The sequence below is a fragment of the Crassostrea angulata genome, chromosome 6, assembly GCF_025612915.1.
Source record: "Crassostrea angulata isolate pt1a10 chromosome 6, ASM2561291v2, whole genome shotgun sequence".
Classification (NCBI taxonomy): domain Eukaryota; kingdom Metazoa; phylum Mollusca; class Bivalvia; order Ostreida; family Ostreidae; genus Magallana; species Magallana angulata.
Window position 1 is genome coordinate 59638665 of NC_069116.1, and position 19025 is coordinate 59657689.

The following is a 19025-nucleotide window of genomic DNA, read 5'->3' on the forward strand; positions in this document are numbered from 1 at the left end:
ACCTTTAACCAAATTGATAAAATAATTCATTTTTATAGAGTTGCTTTCTGCAGAGTAGAACTGGTCCTGCCATCACTAACTTTCCTCAAGTCTGAGTACAGACCTCATAGTCATTAGTTTTTCTTTAAAGTATTTGAGTTCTAAACCTTGTTTAGTAGTTTAAAATATTTCAATGATGGTAGGGCCTGTTTCAAGTGTAGGTGTATTCTAGATTGTATTCAGCAAAGCTTTGAACACGTTAATTAACTATGCTTATTACCATGTGCAGACAAGAGAGAAATGGTTTGTTCATCGGAAGATCCTGGCGAGAACGGTTCACAAGGGGATGGGGGTGGTGATCGTGTGGATGGAATGAATGCTCCGGACATAAATGTTGAACGGGAGCCCAATATATCCGCCACACAAACTGTCCATTCCAAATCCGACTTCCTTGTGGCATACTCCACTCCGGAAGGTAGGCTGTGCTTCATTTTTTTTGCTTTGTTAGTGCAGAGTATGCTTGACTTTGAAGATAAAGCCTACTCATTACTTTGACTTATCATGACATGGTCAATCATTTTGATGGAGACGAAATGCCAAAGTCAACCAATACATGACTGAATCGAGAAAAGAATAAAAATGTAAACTCAGTAAAACACGCTTATAACTAAACACCAGGGACGGACAATTTTGCTTCGATATAAGCGTAATTCGTTATATCCTTCAAGTTTACAACACGAAAAAACATCATGGGGAATGAAAATCACTTTCCTGTAAGGGTCAATTCATTATAAGTGTGTTCGCTATAACCATGGTTTACTGTAAATGTTTTGTTTTTCATCATGTTTTTGCAATATTATTTGAATTCCTGGTCTGATATTTTGGCTATTACAGTATCAAATAATTTTCTGTACAAGCCAATTATTCTGGAAAGTTATAAATTTTTGCCTATATATATTTACACCATCAGAATCGATCTCATTTCTAAGTACCACGTATTGATATTCAAAGTAAATAAAAATAATTCCTGAATGAGAACACAAAAAACCCAAATCATGGGAATGTTTAGAAAATGTAAACGCTTAGTTTCTTCCCCCGATTGATAGGTTTATTCAACCCACATGTTAAGCATCAATCGTAAAGAAAAACTTTAGAAGTATTTTTGAACAAATTCTAAAAAAAATTATTTTTGATTTGCCAAAACATTATGACCTATAATTATAGCGATGTCAAAGTTGTAATACAATCATACCCGCTTCAACGTCAGGGGCGAACTTTTATATGAGACGAAATAACGCGATACCCTTTTATACTGTTTGTTTTGTAAACAAATTTTGTACATCATTGAAATATGGCATAATTGCACAATAATGACAAAACTACTGCAATGACTATTATTATCGACATACTAATCATAACCATCGTTTTAAAGCATACACAAAGCTTGATAAAAAAAATCAGACCAAGCAGTTTTAAACAAATACATTGTAAGATCAATTGTCTTATGGTAGAACTGAAATGTATGTGGAATCAGCATGTCCCGCTTTTTGCAGGTTCACTGTCATGGAGGAAGACGGATGCTGGATCCTGGTTTATGCAGGCCATTGTTTGGATTTTCAAATTTGAATCACATGTTAAGGATCTTGTTGATATGCTTGGAAAGGTAAGACTTGTCAATGAGCCATAAATTAAATGTAAATCAAATAGGAAAATTTGATGTAGTTGTGATTATTTCAGTTTTGTTTCTCTTGCAGTAATCTGTAAATGTCATGTATTATAATTAATGTGTACATTATTTAGCAAGAGTTTGATTTTTTTTACCCATTAATCGTGAATTCCAATCAGCATTCTTAACTAACCTTATGCATTGAATTTAGTGGTGTGCTTTATTTAGCAGAAGTTGCTTTTTGCCCGAAAGAAAACGTTTACAGTAATGGCTGAATTGAATTCTATACAGCAAAAATATGTTTTGTTTTGTCAGGTTAATAATGTTGTCAGTAAAGGCAAGGCGAGAGATGTTGGAAGCCATTTTGTTACTGTCTCTAAGTACGAATCATCTCTCAGGAAAAAACTCTTCTTTTTTCCTGGAATCTATGGAGACAAAAGAGTACACCCAAAGTGTATATAGACACAGAAAATTAAGCTGTATACATTCATCCTTGGAATGTGATAGAAACTAAATGTCTTACTATTCTCAGACCTTGGCATTGCTCATGACCCAGATACTTTCACACCTCGCTGAAAAAGCATGCCTTGTTCCCTTTGTTGGGGAAATGGGAAAAAAACATGTACGTGTATTGGAATAGCACATCTACCTTCATGACCTTATACTTTTTTCAGAGAAATCAGTAGCTATAGATGATATATATTGAAACAGATTCGTACCCTAAAATATATAATATGCATGTAAGCCCTCTTTTTATTTTTACTCATTTAAACCCAGTCAAAATAATGTTGCAAGTAGCAAGGTGTTCCTAGGATAATATATGTACAATGAAGTCAAAATTATCTTCTCATTAACCCCTAATTGACTGAAGTATTATAGAAAATCAGTTTCAATGTGGGATGACTCTCAAACTTTACTCTGACTTATTCTTTTTTGTCATTTTTAACATGAAACTAAGCCATATAGAAGAATATGCTCTACATGCAGATACATCAGGAATAAATGATGTCGTGATTTGTTTCTCTATGTACTTCTGCTAAGGGTACTGTAACAGTTATTCTTTTCCTAACAACCCTATTGTTAGTTGCCTTCGTCGATAGATCTGGAAACGTCCCTCATTATCCAACTCATCTTAATTTGTACATCTAAATAATTTCCCAATATCTCTACTTCTTTCATTCACTTAATCAACGTCCAGTTGTATTTTCTGACTATTGCAAAAATCAAAATAAGATATGATTTATAGTTAAAATTTACAACAACAAAACATGAGTATTCTTTTTTTTCAGCAGTTGTTTGTTTTACTACCATTTTTGATTTTTTTTTATTGCACATACATGTAGTTATGTTAATTGCGTGTTTGTAGTAATCAATTGTAATGAATTAGAATAAGTTACCTGTGTAAAACACGGTTATTATTGTAACCAATATAATGATGTGTTTGTTACTGCTCATCTGAAGTATGTGACTGAAAGTTTAATTAAAGTTACAGTGAATTTTTGTGCCGTTTGAATTGTTTTAAATTGTGTATACATGAATGAATAAAGGAAGCATTAATAAAAAGACTGTATTTTTTTCTTCAAAATAGTGCAAAAGTTCAATGATTTGTTCTATCAAAATCATGTTAAAAATTTTAAGTGCGTTCGTATATAAATAGCAGAGTACTGGCCGCTCCTGTCCCAGACACCAGGTCACGTGGGTATTTGTCCCTCAAGTAGTTGGCTGCCGCTATTTTATGAGATTCGTCATATGGCGCGATTCCGGCATAACAGAATGCTTTCCAACCCTTAAAATAAAAATATCAGATGATTATCATGACATGATTCTGTTATATAAACACGTACAACGTAGATCTTATAAAATATTCCTCTCATCTTTGGCAGTCTGAAATTAGCTTGATTAATGAGCTTTTGTCAGTCTGATATTACACATTATATCAATCTGATGTAATTATGGTATTCTACAAAATCAGGCCGCCTCAGGTAAATACAAAAAATACAACGGACATTAAACTCTGATACTTTTTCATCCAGACCACTACTTGGAAATATGGATAAGTTTATAGAGTGTAAACTTACAGTAACTAAGTCACGTAGGTCGCTAGGATTGGCGAGGCTGTAGTCAGTCGCGTGTGACGGATTAATCGCCCAATCACATGACTGCAGGATATGTTTGGCCCAGTCCTGCAAGGGAGGTAATCTCAATGATGACGCAAGGAATGCTTCGTGACATTTTATAATTTAATTAACTTGTGTAGATGGTCAAACTGACATAAAATCTTTTACACATTATATAGTGGGCAGTTGAAAACAGTCCTCTTAGATGGACGAACTTGCATTAAATATTTTACATCTTATAAAGTGGGCAGTTGAAAACAATCCTGTTAGATGGACGAACTTGCATGAAATATTTTACACTTTATAAAGTGGGCAGTTGAAAACATTACTGTACCTTATCCATCCAGTACCTAGACACGGCGGTAATGGGGATAATTTGGATGCCGACTAGACACCCGTGCCTCATCGGAAACACGTTGGGGTCACAACCCCAGTCCAAGGTGTACACATAAAAACTGTCCTCGGCTATCTGTCCCACCGCCCCAAACTTCTGTAGAATTGGCGGGAACTGGTTAAAGTTGTGGTCACGCACGTGGTAGTATTCTCTCACGGAGGCGATCTCCAGAGCAAGCATCACTTGGCCCGTTCCTCGTAAAATGGGATCGTTTAGCGCGTCTCCCAGGGCAGCCAGACCATGGTAACAGTTTAACGACTGAAAGGGATTGCAAAATCATAAAACACGACCACGACCTATAGTGAACCATTTTTATGAACCAGACATTTTTTAAAAAATACACAAGTTGAAAAAAAAGCCAAATGATGGTAGAACGCAAATTTACACCTCAGATGATGACTCCTCCTGTCTCTCCCCCGGGACAACCCCCGAGGCCCAGGATATACCCATGTAGATGTCCTTGTGACGAACCACGGGGAAGAACTTGTCCTTGTAGCTAGGGTTCCCGACATCTCGTGCCAGGGCGTATATTCTCTGCCGATGTTCTAACCATCAATACAAAAAGGAATTACTAAGCTGTATTTATCTTGTCATCAGATAAAAAATGCAACAGGGAATCGTATCAGATTATGTTGATCTAGTCATCAGAAAATAAAACAATGCAAAATAAAATTATCAAGTAGTCTTCATTTAGTAATTAAAAGGACCAGATTGTTTTCACTTACACAATAGAAATTCAATAAAAATGGATTCAACAGAATATTCGTCAGAAAAATATTACAAACGGAAATTGTATTGTCATAAAACGTACAATAAAAAAAAATGAACTTACTAGTAATAGAATTAATGTGCTCATCTAATCATCAGAAAAGCATTGCAAAAGGGAATCAGATTGAATTATTCTACATACGCTGAGCCCATGCCGTGTCGTGCCTCACGTAGTAAGCCAAAGCGTACAGGAAGTAGCCGAGATGGAAATGGTGGTCGTTGTAGAAGGGGAACCCAAAGTCTGTGTAGAAGTGGGCCTCCCCGTCCTCTCCCCTCAGGAAGAGCCCGCCCCACACCGTGTCGTAGTGGAACCTATTCCTCTCCGGAAGTGTGTCTAAAGAAACCAAGGAAAATTAAATCTTGCAATATTGCAGTCTCTAAATGGAATCGAAGTCATTGAAAAGACGTAAAGACGATATACAACAAGAAACATAAAAGGAAGAAAACAAAAATGATATTTTTAAGAAAACTGATTTTCGGGATAACATTTGAAAGAAGAAATTGTCTTGAAGTGTAAGGAAATTTTACCATCAATTCGCAGCCATTTTTCTAAACAATGTCGGATTTTCCCGTCAAGAGCCTGGTAATGAGATGTTCCAAACGCTCGAGATATACTGGCCAATCTAGCGTGCATTCCTATGCCTTTACCCACACCATAACTGTCTGAGAAGGAACAGTAAGCCTCAAGGTTGGCCTGTGAAGCGTCCCTCTCGATCGCTTGCAAAATGTCCTGTTGGAGAAAAGAGGATAAAACTGAGCAGATCTATTGATCGTTAAAGAAAACTTTTATAAATGAAGCTGAACATGTTTTCAGATATTAACAATGAACATATCTGAACTGCTCTTAAACCTGTAGAAGATTGTACTCTGGTTCACGTTGAACAGTGACAAACAAAAAGACGTTCAATACATGCAATTATAAAATTCCATACAAATATCAATTGTGGTTATGAATGAAACGTATAATAAACCAATCAATCAATGTTAAGTTTACCATGTGCTTTAATATACTGGTTGTCATTAAAACTGCAGCCATACCTGTAGATGCTGGGAGTTAGCTTTTATGGCTTGGACTCCAACAGGATCTGGTTCCATGGCGGCCCGGGGAGCCTCCATATCCAACAACCAGCTAGGACCTTCATAGCCTTTAAACGTGTACACTGTCGATTTTAGGTTAGCTGCAAACTGATCCTTCAATATGTAGGCCTGTAATGGGATGGCATTTCCTCAAATACTCATTTACGATATGCCCAACATTTGTCTTCAGTGCATAAGTATCATAAATTTTGTCGCAAACACATTTTTTTAGAAAGAAGTGTGGACTTTAGATCGTTGACAGGAACTTAACAAAAACAAACAAACAAAAATATCTAAATATCTTTTATATTCTAATAATGAAAATGAGTTTATAATAAGACTAACATGATGAGGCATGGTTATCATAAGGAGTGATCCTGACGATTGGTACGGGTACTGGTTGTTTGGATTCCAGTCAAAACTGGCGTAGGCTCGATTGTTCTGCACACAGTAGGACGCCTTGGGTTTATAAGAATACACGCCCAAGTGCTTGTCTAGAACAGTATCATTGGAGTGATCTCCCCTCAACCCAGCACCAAGGTATGCCAGCTGCATGAATCCTGAGTAGGTGCCACCATTTTGAGGGGTAAAGGTTATAGTGTTGTCAGCGTCGTTAATGTGAGGAACCACTATGCTTTGGAAGTAAAGCAGGAACTTTCTTGTCTGATTTGGCAACTCATCGCCGGGTTCATTCAGTTCCAGGATGAACTTCGAACCTTGAGTGATAGGTCGAGATGAAGCAGTTGTTCGAATTGATGGTGGTGGCTGTGTTTGTGGTTGCTGAGTCTGCGTTGGCTGAGTTTGGGATGTGGGAAAAGTGTGGATTGTTGGTGCCGGGGTCACTGGATGTCCACCTTAGTATTAAATTTGTTGCTACAAACTCAGTCATTTAAACGTATGAAGGCGGTATGATTTCATCTTTTGTACCTTTGGCACGTGAATTTACCTGTCACTGATGACCCAATATCTGGCCCCCCGCAGACCATTTTGTATGGATGACTTATCCAGAAAGCCGGAAGCGTTACATAACCGATCACATTTACTGCAAGCCTGTAAAAAGACTCAAAATCATAAACAATTACATTATTCTCTCAATATTACAAACATACAAATTAATATGTAATTTGTGTTAATATCAAGAAATGCCATTCTTTCCCACTTCATATGAATGATTTACTTAAGATGTTGAGCAGGTGCATGTATTCGGACGTAGATGGTGTTTCCAACACGAGTGCAGACGGTGGGGTTACAGGTGTGCATGGGTGGGGGATTACCCCATGTGTTCTCTGGCTCCACTGCGTACTGGATCTTTTACGATTAGAGAATTTTATATATATTACATGGAAAAACGCATCTATAAGGAAATTCAAAATAATTAAACGGAACGTAATGAAATGTATCACCTTGTCCACGCCATAGATGTGATGGTGACCGACATAGACTCCAATCTCCAAGTTCAGGTTGGAGTCACAGGAAGCATGTAGTGTTATATCATTAGGGGCACGCTTCTCGCTGCGCCGTCCGTGACACGTGACCTCCTCTGGATGATTTATCCAATCCCAAGGCGTGACGTAGTGACCAATGTAGTTAAAAGCGAACGCCATAGTTCCTTTAAAAGAATGTTCACTAACACTTCATCATTTATGTGAAGCAAACCAATTGAATTTTTTGGATATGAAGTAGAGTACACTCGGATAATATGATTAGCAGAAAATGTCTTCGCGTAGAATACTAGTAACTACCATACTGGCGCAGGTTGATTTATGTGTCTGAAGAACTAGTGCAAAATATAGTTCTTACCATGAGCGTTAGGAACGTCCACCTCAAGAGTTTTCCCGCCATCAGTGAGTCGACATTTGTTGACGTCACAGCTGGACATTGGATGATCTCCTGCAGCCCATCGCGTCTTTGGACGAGCAGCATACTGGATCTTTGTGACATCCCTGATTCGTTTGGTATTCTGTAGTCTAAGATGCAAAACTCCTCCAGAACAAGTGGCGCTCGCGTGTCCACTTCCAGCATCCAATACTAAAATAACAACCTTATTGCTGAGATTGATATTTACAACATCAGGAAATATATCTGTTGCTTGACAGACGTTGGCATACTTGTTCTTTCCAATGGACAGTTGAAATTGACGTGGTGACCAGATATGTCAGCCAGACAGAATGGTTTGACGACAGGATTGGCATTCGTGAAGAGATGAGTTAACAATGCAGATCCACGTACCAAGGGCACCTACAGGATACACTATCAATCATTAAGTAAATCTGCTGATTCTTCATTTTTAAACGACTGAAATTTTTAATTTAACCCGATTGATACCTCCATTTTCCCTCCATTACCATGGTACTCAAAATTAGCATACAAATCTCCAAAGTCTGTCATGACAGGATCAGAACTTCCAGAAATTCCAACTTGTACACCAGACTTTCCTGTATAAAAAAAGATTGTGACAAAATTGTTTTTCACACAGTCTAAGAGGTACAACAATATATACCATGGCTGCGAATATTCATAGATACAAATTCATCGACATATATTCATATATTTACTAACTCTTTACGTTATAATTAATTACCAGAAAACACCCCTCCGGGATTCCCATCAGGTCCACTGACCACTTGTCGCATGTTTGTTCCCATGTCTGTCAGTTTGTTCCAAGGTTCGCCGGATTTCCAGGCGGACTGCTGCATCATCAAATCTGTTCTCTCTGGATCCGTCCATCTGTCCATTGTGTAGGCATCATACACAATGCCCGATGACGTCATGATTGCTAGAAGTTTGACAACCTTGCTAGATGCCGATTTAATTGCAACTTTATTTTTCACTTTTTCACGAAACTGACCCTTTTATTGAGGGTAAGACATCATTTTATACCAATTCTCAATTTGATGAATTTTATAGATGAACGATTTCCGAAATGGTGAGAAAAATTAAATCGACATTTTGGCAACTGAACCTTCTACCTTCGACATATCTAACAGTCTTTTGTTGTTTATTAAAACGTACCTTCATACGGAAACAACCTCATGGGAACGGGTTCAGCACTTTTAATTTCATTGGCAGCAAAGTGGTGGGTCGGAATGGCTCCACGTTGGCGGAGGTTTCCAGTCCTGTGGGGAGAAGCCTTGCTGCCGACCTCACTGGTCTCCCCAAAGATAGAACCCGGATCAGCTGTGTCGAGAGGGTGTTCCTCAAGTGGAACACAGTCAGGGGGTAGAGCAGCATGGATTAGAGAGCAGTGTAACCCAATTAGATACCACAGGACTGATGTATGGAAGACAAGCAACATTTTGTTAACATTGAAAACAGTTAAATTCAATAAAACATTAAAAATACTTGTAAAAAACAAGTTGTTGACCCTAGTGAAGTAGTTTTAATCAAATAGCATTTATTTAAATAACAATATGAAAGCAGGAAAAACGAACAACGTTCAAGAAGGATTACTGTTATGAAACGAGCATCACAACATGCAATGACCCATAGACAACGAAGAGAACATCAAAAGGTTAAACATCACTTTAGTTTTATGTTTTTAGATTTCGTTTATATTGCGAAAATATAAATTAGGTAAAAAAGGAATACGAAATAGCATACATGTGTAGAATTAAAAATACTTTTGTTTGGTTAATGGCAAAAGTTTATAATTATCCTACACTTTCTTAAATATTGTATTTTTAGCGAAACTTATAATATTGTGAAATATTGGTATGAAAATAAATATTTATACTGCATGTACTATAATTTCTCACCTTGCCATTTTACCATTGTCCAATTTCTACGGTTATCGGTCGGCCTAGTTTTGAAACATTTCTTTCTTATCAGCCGAATGCTAAACAATGCCAACATGAAACCATATAAGGTTAATAATCTTAACTGTAGAGTTAAAAACCCAACTATAATATACATTATAAAACTTAACAAACTCATTCTTCAACATATTTCATTAATATGCCACAGTCGTATTCGTTAAGATGCAGTCTTTTTGTATTTTAAAGAACCATAAGATGTTTATAAATCTTAATTTATTAAAAAAATGTAGACGCAACCAATTAAGTGCATCTTGCAAACGTTTCCAGAAATCGGCTCATTTACTTGACAATTTTGAAAAATGGAGTATTAAAACACTTATCCTTCTAAGGAGCATACATGCCTGAAAAAGTAAACCCAGACCGCCCTTCTTTATGTTTCCTCACTCAGGAACGTGTTATAAAACCCCACTAGTATATGACAATAATAACAAAACATATACATGTACAATGTAGGTTCACTTGTAAAGTGTCCTTTAGATGTTTTTTTTCTGTTCATAAGTTTTTGTAATCCTACATATCAAACGTATGTGGAGATTTTCTATGTGAAATAAAACGATTACGTTGGAAGATTAGAATATACCAATTAAAGTTTATTCGTAATCAGTATCCATTATACATCTCAAAAGTTAAATTTCGTTAAATTTGAATTTAACAAATATAAGAAAACTTAACACTTAGTTTATTTATAGTAACTTAATTGAAACGCTTCACTTAATTAACACGCGTTTCCTGGCTTATTTTGTATCCATGTCCTTATTGTATATAATAGCTCATCATCAAATACCAACAACATTTGTCGAATGAGAAAATATCTTGCATTTTGTGTCAATAATCGTTATTTTCATCTTTCTATCTGATTAATGTATGAAATATATAACATGTTTTTATTCAAAGTGCAATTTATTGAGCTACTATTATATATTAAATTATGATACTGCTGCACAGGGGCCAAGCCCGTTTTAACATTAATTTCAATGTAGCCATAAATAAAGAAAGGGGTCGAACTCTGACCCAAATAAAAAACTACCAGTTCGCTTCAAAAGCCTAATAAATCAATTATTTTTTAAAACACTCGCAATATGCATGTATTTTTCAGAAAAGTATTGTCTGAGATACACTCATGCCGAATTTCAAGTTGATGGGTCTTAAAATAGCGGAGATATACGTCTTTATTCTCTCGAAGTCGCCAGTTTATTTTTACTCGGGACATTTACCGGTTCAGGGCTCACGATGGGATTTTGCCTCTGACAACAGCAGTATTGCAACAAGTCGAGAAACATTTGCACATTGTACTGCTGTAAAGAAGGAATGCCCCTAGTAAGCAATATTGTTTTAGGTTTTATGATAAGTATAGTAATTGTCTAGTTGGGTGTCTACTGTTTGTTAACTTCTATTCTTAGCAATCTCCTCAACATTTTGAGATGCGCATGCGGAACAAAGCTTTAAAAAATACTGGGTTTGAATGAAATTCTTCGTTAAAAATTTACACAGAGTTATTCCCACCTGGTGTGAGTTATGTCAATTCCATTAGTCACTTTGAAGCAAATTTTACACAGTCTTTTGTGTGTGTGTGGGGGGGGGGGGGGGGGTGATCTGTTCACATTAACAAGACCGTTCTAATTATGGCAATATTTATGTCTTGTATTTTCAAGTTGCCAGTAAACCTAATCTCATAAAGTAAAGTTCAATCTTATAACAACAAGTTAAAAGTCAAAGAGTATCATGCAGTCTTGTTTTTGTACAGTTAAAATGCAATTAAATATCGGTTGATGTAACTTAAACTATTACTTTATTTTTTATTTATAGGAAATGTCTTACTTAACATATTTCTAAAATAACACTTCTTTTGATAACTATATACAAATAAAAGGAATGTTGAGTTTGTAATTTTTCAAAATTTACGAAGGGGTATTTCCCCCGTATTGGGTAATAACATCCATGCCAAAAATAGCCCCCGAATAATTGTCACTATTGTCAAAAAAAAAATTTCCGATCAAAAGATTATCATATTTATTGATGAGTGTGTATATTTTATCTGCATTATTTATCTATGTGTCTTATACTTATTGTTGTACTATGTTTTATACAGGACCACAATGTAATCTGGTACTTTGTCACTAATTGTGCTATCCTGTCTAAATAAAAGACTTTATTATTATTATAAGAATTCCGAATGAAGCAAAATTCTCATGCTTCAGATATACGATGGTTGTTAGAAAAGTTCGCGAAAAATCATTGTAATCTTGACGTTTTTTCTAAGTATCTTAGACTTCGGCCTAACATATCTGTAGTGCTCATCGAAAATGAAATACTGTACATCACAACCACGCCAAACAAAGACATTCGATATCTGTCCCTAAATATTGTTTAAAAACAATGCTGCATATCATAAAGCCCACCTAGGAAGCACCCACCTAGGAACCTGCCCGTACTTTAAAAATTCCTCAGCTAAGCATTCTATTTATAATGCTCAAATTAAATGTCCTACGAAATGGTTTTTTTCTTCATTTGACATATTCTAACATTCATAAAAGGAAGAAAAAGTCTACTATAAATAATACATAATTGATTAAGAGGTACTCGCTGATAAAGATATGGAGTCAGTCTAATAATAGGTCGTTTTTTCTTCAATAAGGTTTTATTATAATTATGCATTTCAAGGGAAAGCTTGGGGTTCGAGTTTAATTATAAATCTGCCAGCTGAATTGAGAAAGGAGTTGTTAGGAATACCGACATTCAATCATATATAAAGAGGCATGGTCAAAATTTTGGTCAAAAATTAGTTTTTAATTTTAATGTTTACAATGCTTCACTAAGACATTTTAAATAAGCTACCAAAATTTGAGTGTCATTCGTTGAGTTATAAGCGAGTTACAGAGCCTACAATTCCTTGCTATGTATACAAAACTTTTGTTTTCATTATAAATTTTGAAGTAAAAATTTCAATTTAGACTTAAAGTGAATTTGTTAAACGTTAGAAACTGTTTATTTATGCTTAAAATGAATAAAAGGATGGACAAATCAGCTTGTTACAGATTTGTTACTGGTATATTCAACCTATGTAAACAAAAACAGGGCATGAGCCTTGTTTACATAACAAAGAATTGTGAACCCCGTATCTTGCTTATAACTCTACGACTGACAGTCAAATTTCATTTGATCACTAGAAATGCACTTCTAAAGCATTGTAAATAATAAAAACAGAAAAATGGAATTTGACCAAAATCGTGACCATGCCCCTTAAAAGCTCCCATTAATTTTTGCAACGGTTTCTAGTTCCAAAAAAGTCTTTGTACAATCAAGGCACGCACAACTTTGATATGATATGAACTCTCTTTACATTATTAGAAGCATATATCATGGTCACTATAGTTACAGAAGGAATGATTATTCTCTAGATCGTCAGATGCTAGAGCAGGAAGATAACCGCTTCAGATAGACCTGTCTCTTTGGATTTACAAGGACAGTTGCTTTAAAAAAAATTGCATATCAAATCAATACGATTTATAAACCTGTAGGCGATTAGCGAATCTTTTTTTAGCAGTGTAGATGTATTTGTGACATGTGTCTTTCAACTGTTTTATATAATCTTTATACATGTACAAGTAACTAAAGAGACTTCAATATACGGAGAACGTCAATGGGAGATTTCCTGTTTGTGTATCTATCTATAAACGAGTGGTTCAGTTTTTAGATATAGCATCTTTATGTGTTTACGTTTTTGTCTCGCCCATGTCTCTATACTGTTATCTCATCTTGCAGCTTGAACATCACGTTATCGGCTTGTTGCTGTTATAAACCTACCACTTGCAAGTCGCTTGCACGAAATAGAACATATACTTTCTGAAAACAAACTTTGCAATTACTTGGCAGTCTGTCAAATTATGTGCTCATTTCTATAAAATTCCTCCCATTTCCAATTTTGTCTGGTTAATAACTTGGATGCACACATATCAGTACATAAACAGGATGTGTAACTTCCGGTCAGGACAGAAAGAAAGTACAAGTGTAGCATTAATGAAACAAAGTAATAATAGCAACTGTTTTTTTTTTTTGGTAATTGTGTAAACATGATTGAAATGACAACTCGTGTTTATGACATAGTTTTATGATATTCTACTACAAACATTTGTAAAGTTTTACAGGCTTGGTGCACGTAATATCGATGCCTACTAAATGTTATTTAATACTCCATAACAGCATTGACCTGACTATTGCATAATATCGTTATTGCATGCTGACATCCGCCGGATCACATGTATCAAATTTCCTCTTTGTTTTTTCTGTCTTGCTCAGATTTTGTTGTTGTTGTTGTAAAGTTGAAATAAAACTCGTAGAATAAACAAAGAGAAGGAATCTATAAGAAATATTATATTTAAAAAAAATTAACTGATTTTATATTGCTCTAAGAAGAATGCTGTTTTTGCTCCTAGAGCCTGTTAGACAAGAAGAACTACATGTACGTCTAATGGTCATAAGTCCGTAGTTTACAGCATTTTTCTGGTGCTTGTTGAAATGCAAGACTAAGTCTTGTGAAGGTATACATTGTAAGGTCCCTCTTCCCCGTAGTTTTTTGGTATCAGGCATTGGGTTGAGTGTCGTGTATTGAATACTGTTGTATTCCTTTGGTCATCGAAAATTTTGGTCAGTTCTGGGTTTGTCTACAGCTGTAAAAATAAAGCAACAAGAGTAAGCGTAAATTCCACAGGCACCTGACGTAATATATTTTTCTCTTAATAAAAATATATACCCTATATCATAGGATATATATTTCTTATCATAGAAAAATATTACATCGGGTACCTGTGATTAATCAAGTAGATTTTCAATTATATTAAACATGCATCATATACAAGAGAGCAATAAAGATAAAGTATGTCAGTGAGTACTATATAGTATATGAGAACTAAGTGGCGCTACTTATCGACAATTCTTTCTTCGGTTACAAATAAAAGGTACTACTTAGTACATGCAAAACAGAGTTCCTGTCTTGAATTGAACCTCCTTTGAATATAGTAAAACACAGTGTATTCTTAAATATACAGGTTGGCTACATTATATTTGAGAAAATTTACAGACTGGGCCTCTAATTCTAATGTATAAAAAGTAATTTAGTCGCTGAAATTCATGAGGTTCATTTTAAAAACTTCAGGGAAAAGCAAATAGAAATTATGTATTGACAATGATTCACAAAAAGCAGAAACCTTTTTGTATTAAAGGACAAACAAAACCAGAGGCATGTAGTTCTAAAAGATTAGACTTAATTCCGTCCCACTGTGCTGAATAGTCGAGACGGAGAGCAAAATGACCCTTGAACTCAATGCATTTAAATTGAATATAGGTTTTTTAAAATTTCTAAAGAGGAATTTGTAACAGTTAACCAGGGTCGGGGACAACACGACTGAGCCAGTATTTGTTATCAAAAGTTTAAGCAGGCTATTTCTTTTATCTATATCAATGATCTCAATGATCTTTAATGAGATCATTGATATAGATAAAAAAAAAATAGCCTGCTATATATATACAACAGAAATTTAGAATTTACATCTAACATTGCATCAAGCAAAGTTTATCTCAAGAAGTTATAAATTAAAGAGATATTCTGATGCAATATCTCCTCCAACACTTTGAGCCCCCTGTTCATATCTTTACAAAAATGATAATCATAGCTATATTTACCAAAATATTGGTTAATAGTTTTATTTACTAAATGCTCCTGAGATGTACATTCGTAACGGATTATCAAAATAAGGCTTTTTAGTTAAATCGATTGTTATCTCAATAACAACATGCATATTTGTGTATCGGATCAATTTTTTAATCCACAGCAGCAGTTAAATTAAAGAATGCTAAAACATGAATCATAGGTAATATGAGAAGCTACATGTCAATATTGACATGTGATGTAAAAAGAATAAAAATGCAGTCCGGGGTACAGTTTATTAGAAAATCAATATCATTCATAGCGTACCCTCTAAAACAGATAAAATGACATTGTGCAGATTTCCAGCTTCATACGACTACATTTTACAACGATACCATAAATCCTCAGCACCATTTTGTATTACCTAGATACGTTATGTTTTTAGAAGGGAATAGAGACACTCTTTAAACATCTAAAAATGGGTTATAGAACATAATATTTTATATTAATCAAAGTAAAATTATTTAGATAAACAATACCTGAAAATGTTGAGAATCGTAAAAATTTCAAGTCTTTCCATCAGACGATTGGCAGATCACAAAATGATAAAGATCACCTATAGAATACAAGAATGATATACCTTTAATTTTTTCATCACAAAAAGAAACGCAGAATTCCTTCTTTTGCAATTAGGCACTTTGGATTTCATACGCAATAAATATACAATTTTTTCAATGGGTGGCCCTGTAGCTCTCCGGTCTGTCAATATTTTTTTCCCCCGGAGAGCAACAGTTCTGCAGCTAATCAATTGTGTATCGATGACCACGTAATACAATTCATACATTTTATTTTGGCGGTTTAATTATAAACACAGCTGAACAGGCATCCACATTTTGGTTGACTTTTGATAAGCAATTGAACCAAAATTGAAATGCAATAAGACTGTTCATATCTCAATTCGTGAACATGCTCTTTTTTACTACTATTTCTAGATAAATATGCAAAATATACTCACGTTTGTGAATGCTACACTTTTTTTGAATCTCTTTCTGCTTATTCAGTTCCAATAATATTAAAATCCTGAAATGTTGTAACATAATTCTTTATCATAAGACTGTGACATTTGGTAGACATAACACGTTTTAGTTGAAAAAAGAAATAACAGATGGATTTTCAGTATTTTTTTCATACTAAAGAACTTACCAAAGTGTTGGATTTTTTTTTTACTGTATTTTTTTCTGAGAGGGATCATTGTCAAAATCAGATTCGATTAATAAAAGCATTTTTCACAACTTTTCTGAAACTAGTGAAGAAATATAAATGTTAGAATGCTAGAAATGGCCATCATGTGATCTCTCCGAGATAATTCTTTTACACACTCTGTCTTGTGACTCGTCACTGGCGGACATTTTTCTCTTACTGGAGGACACAGTTTTCTCGTCATCGATGTTCAGTTTCTGGGAAATGTCAGAAACACATTCAGCCAACAGGGAAGGAGGCTCTGTACACTGCTCTGCTTGACAATACGTTAAACTGTCCCTCTTACAGTCAGTAATCATGACAGTGGAGTTGGCAATGCCCTCATTACCTGCTTCTAAATAGTCCATTTTATTGACTTCTTGAACATTTTCTCCTAACATTTCAGATACAATTTGATGTTCTGAAAAATATCTACCTTTCTTAGAGAGCTCAAACGCCTCTTCTAAATATGCTCGTGCAATTCGTTTGGATTCCATTTCAGTTAGGTGGGCTTTAGCTATGTAGAAATGGATTTTCCTCCGGTTATCTAGCTCACTGAGTCTTTTTTCCATTTCACAAAGAACATCCTTTGCTATTTGTAAGTCCTTCTTTGAAATATTTGCGATTGAATTACAACGACCAGGAGGTTTCAGACCGAGCAGACATGACAATTTCTTATCATAGTACACCCCTCTCCAATTGTTTCGTATTTCGTCTTCTTCGTTTTCGAAATGGCGAAGACCTTCCTCAACTAGATCCAGCGTTTTCAGTTTTTCCTCCTGCGCTGTTGATTCTGCAAATCGTTTAAGTCTGTAATTTACCAAAGCAAAAATACAATTTCCTACATCACGGCCGGAGTTAAGAAACGTTTTGGCATCAGTCACGGATGCATCCAGGTATTCCTGCGCCCGTTGGTCTTGGTCACCAAGAAATAGGGCGACTCCAAACCGAGCATGATGACGAATTCTACTGACCAGTGGGTTAGACGTTTTAGATATCAGACTCTCCATTTGAGGATATACAGGTGATTTCCAAAGCTCTTTTTGGGACGAATGGGTTCTTTCTAGGACCGCTAAACAATCTAATAAAACATAACAACAATCGGCCTGTTTACGCTGTTCTAAGATACTCCCAGGACTATCAGACTGTATTGTTTTCAGCAGTCTATTTGCCCAGCATCGTATGTCACAATTAATTAATCGCGCCTCAGAATTATGAATCTTTGCTTTCAGTTTTTCAGCTAATAAATCAAAGGATGAATTATAAATTTGAGGTTGTCGGGAATTTACACCAATACTGAATTTTTCCATCTCCCGTCTTAGAAAAGGAAACCCTGCGGTATCAAGACATTCTAAAAAATCCTGCCACGAACAGTGAAGCTTCACTTGTTCTAGAAGATCGGACATATGCAAAATTTTGACGTTCGGAGCAGTGTCCTCCTGAGAGAGAATTTTTCTCTGCAGATTGTCATCAATAACCCTTTTGGAATATAACAGCGTCACAAGGTACTCTGCCCGAATAGTGCTTACTAACGTGTGGTGGAAACGTCGAAGGATTTCTTGTTCTGCGTGGTTCATTCTTTGTTAAACCAAGTACTCAACAAGTCAACACTACCGATTAACAAGGAATCGATCCACGCAATGGCGCATTCTGTGCATCTCTAACCCAAACCAAACGGCCTTGAGTGAGAAACAAAACATGATATATATATACCGCGTGGCGTACGGAAATCCCATTTGCTGTCTGCTTTACAGTGCTCTGCGTCGGACTTTAAATAGAATTCGCTCTGTCGACATTTATACGATTTTAACTTCTGTTTGTAGGCGGGGCTTTCATATTTAAGTAATTTTGACATCTCTATTAATGCTTATTGCTCAGGAGAGGTAACTCTTATTTGTTAAGAGCCATTGTTAGAACCCAAGGGTTTTCTGTCTGTCACACTGTCTTCGTAGCACGGGTTGACGGATAGACCCTGTCGATCGGTTCTGGCAATGTAAAACAGCCATTATAGCAGTCATGATATGAAAAGATATAAACTATAATAGGCAGGTGGAATGAAGAATAATGACCCCCGTAGAATAATGACCGGGGGTCATTTTTCGACGTAGAATAATGACCCCCCTTGCTGAAGAATAATTGGATTTTTCAGAAGAAAAAAGACCCACTATTGTAATTTTTCTTCATGTTAAACATGAAGAAAAATGACCCCCCGTAGAAAAATGACCCCCGCTGTACACAAGAATAGAAATTGGTTACCTCGTATCTAAGATATGACATTGAAATTATCTGATTTTGAAGTTATAAACACTGAACTTGTAAATAAATC

The 19025-nt window shown here is 35.5% G+C and overlaps 3 protein-coding genes across 3 annotated transcripts; 1 reads left to right on the top strand and 2 right to left on the bottom strand.

The window, feature by feature from the left end:
* The first annotated feature begins 279 nt into the window (after window positions 1-279).
* On the top strand, window positions 280-2107 carry LOC128187649 (cell death protein 3-like). The gene is made up of 3 exons (XM_052858057.1): window positions 280-454; window positions 1533-1642; window positions 1961-2107. The coding sequence occupies exons 1-3, from the start codon at window positions 280-282 to the stop codon at window positions 2105-2107; spliced, it is 432 nt and encodes a 143-aa protein (XP_052714017.1).
* Window positions 2108-3129: 1022 nt separating this feature from the next.
* On the bottom strand, window positions 3130-9897 carry LOC128187161 (uncharacterized). The gene is made up of 17 exons (XM_052857408.1): window positions 9757-9897; window positions 9014-9271; window positions 8583-8777; window positions 8327-8436; window positions 8110-8239; window positions 7802-8029; window positions 7405-7610; window positions 7179-7309; window positions 6948-7051; window positions 6347-6855; window positions 5963-6130; window positions 5453-5654; window positions 5067-5258; window positions 4544-4701; window positions 4097-4414; window positions 3724-3828; window positions 3130-3431 (listed from the first exon to the last, which is right to left on the bottom strand). Exons 1-17 carry the CDS (start codon window positions 9851-9853, stop codon window positions 3279-3281), a joined length of 3264 nt encoding a protein of 1087 aa, XP_052713368.1. The 5' UTR covers window positions 9854-9897; the 3' UTR covers window positions 3130-3278.
* Window positions 9898-13906: 4009 nt separating this feature from the next.
* LOC128187162 (uncharacterized) lies at window positions 13907-18476 on the bottom strand. Its single transcript, XM_052857409.1, has 4 exons — window positions 16664-18476; window positions 16476-16540; window positions 16000-16076; window positions 13907-14483 (listed from the first exon to the last, which is right to left on the bottom strand). The coding sequence occupies exon 1, from the start codon at window positions 18274-18276 to the stop codon at window positions 16792-16794; it is 1485 nt and encodes a 494-aa protein (XP_052713369.1). The 5' UTR covers window positions 18277-18476; the 3' UTR covers window positions 13907-14483; window positions 16000-16076; window positions 16476-16540; window positions 16664-16791.
* Window positions 18477-19025: the final 549 nt, after the last annotated feature.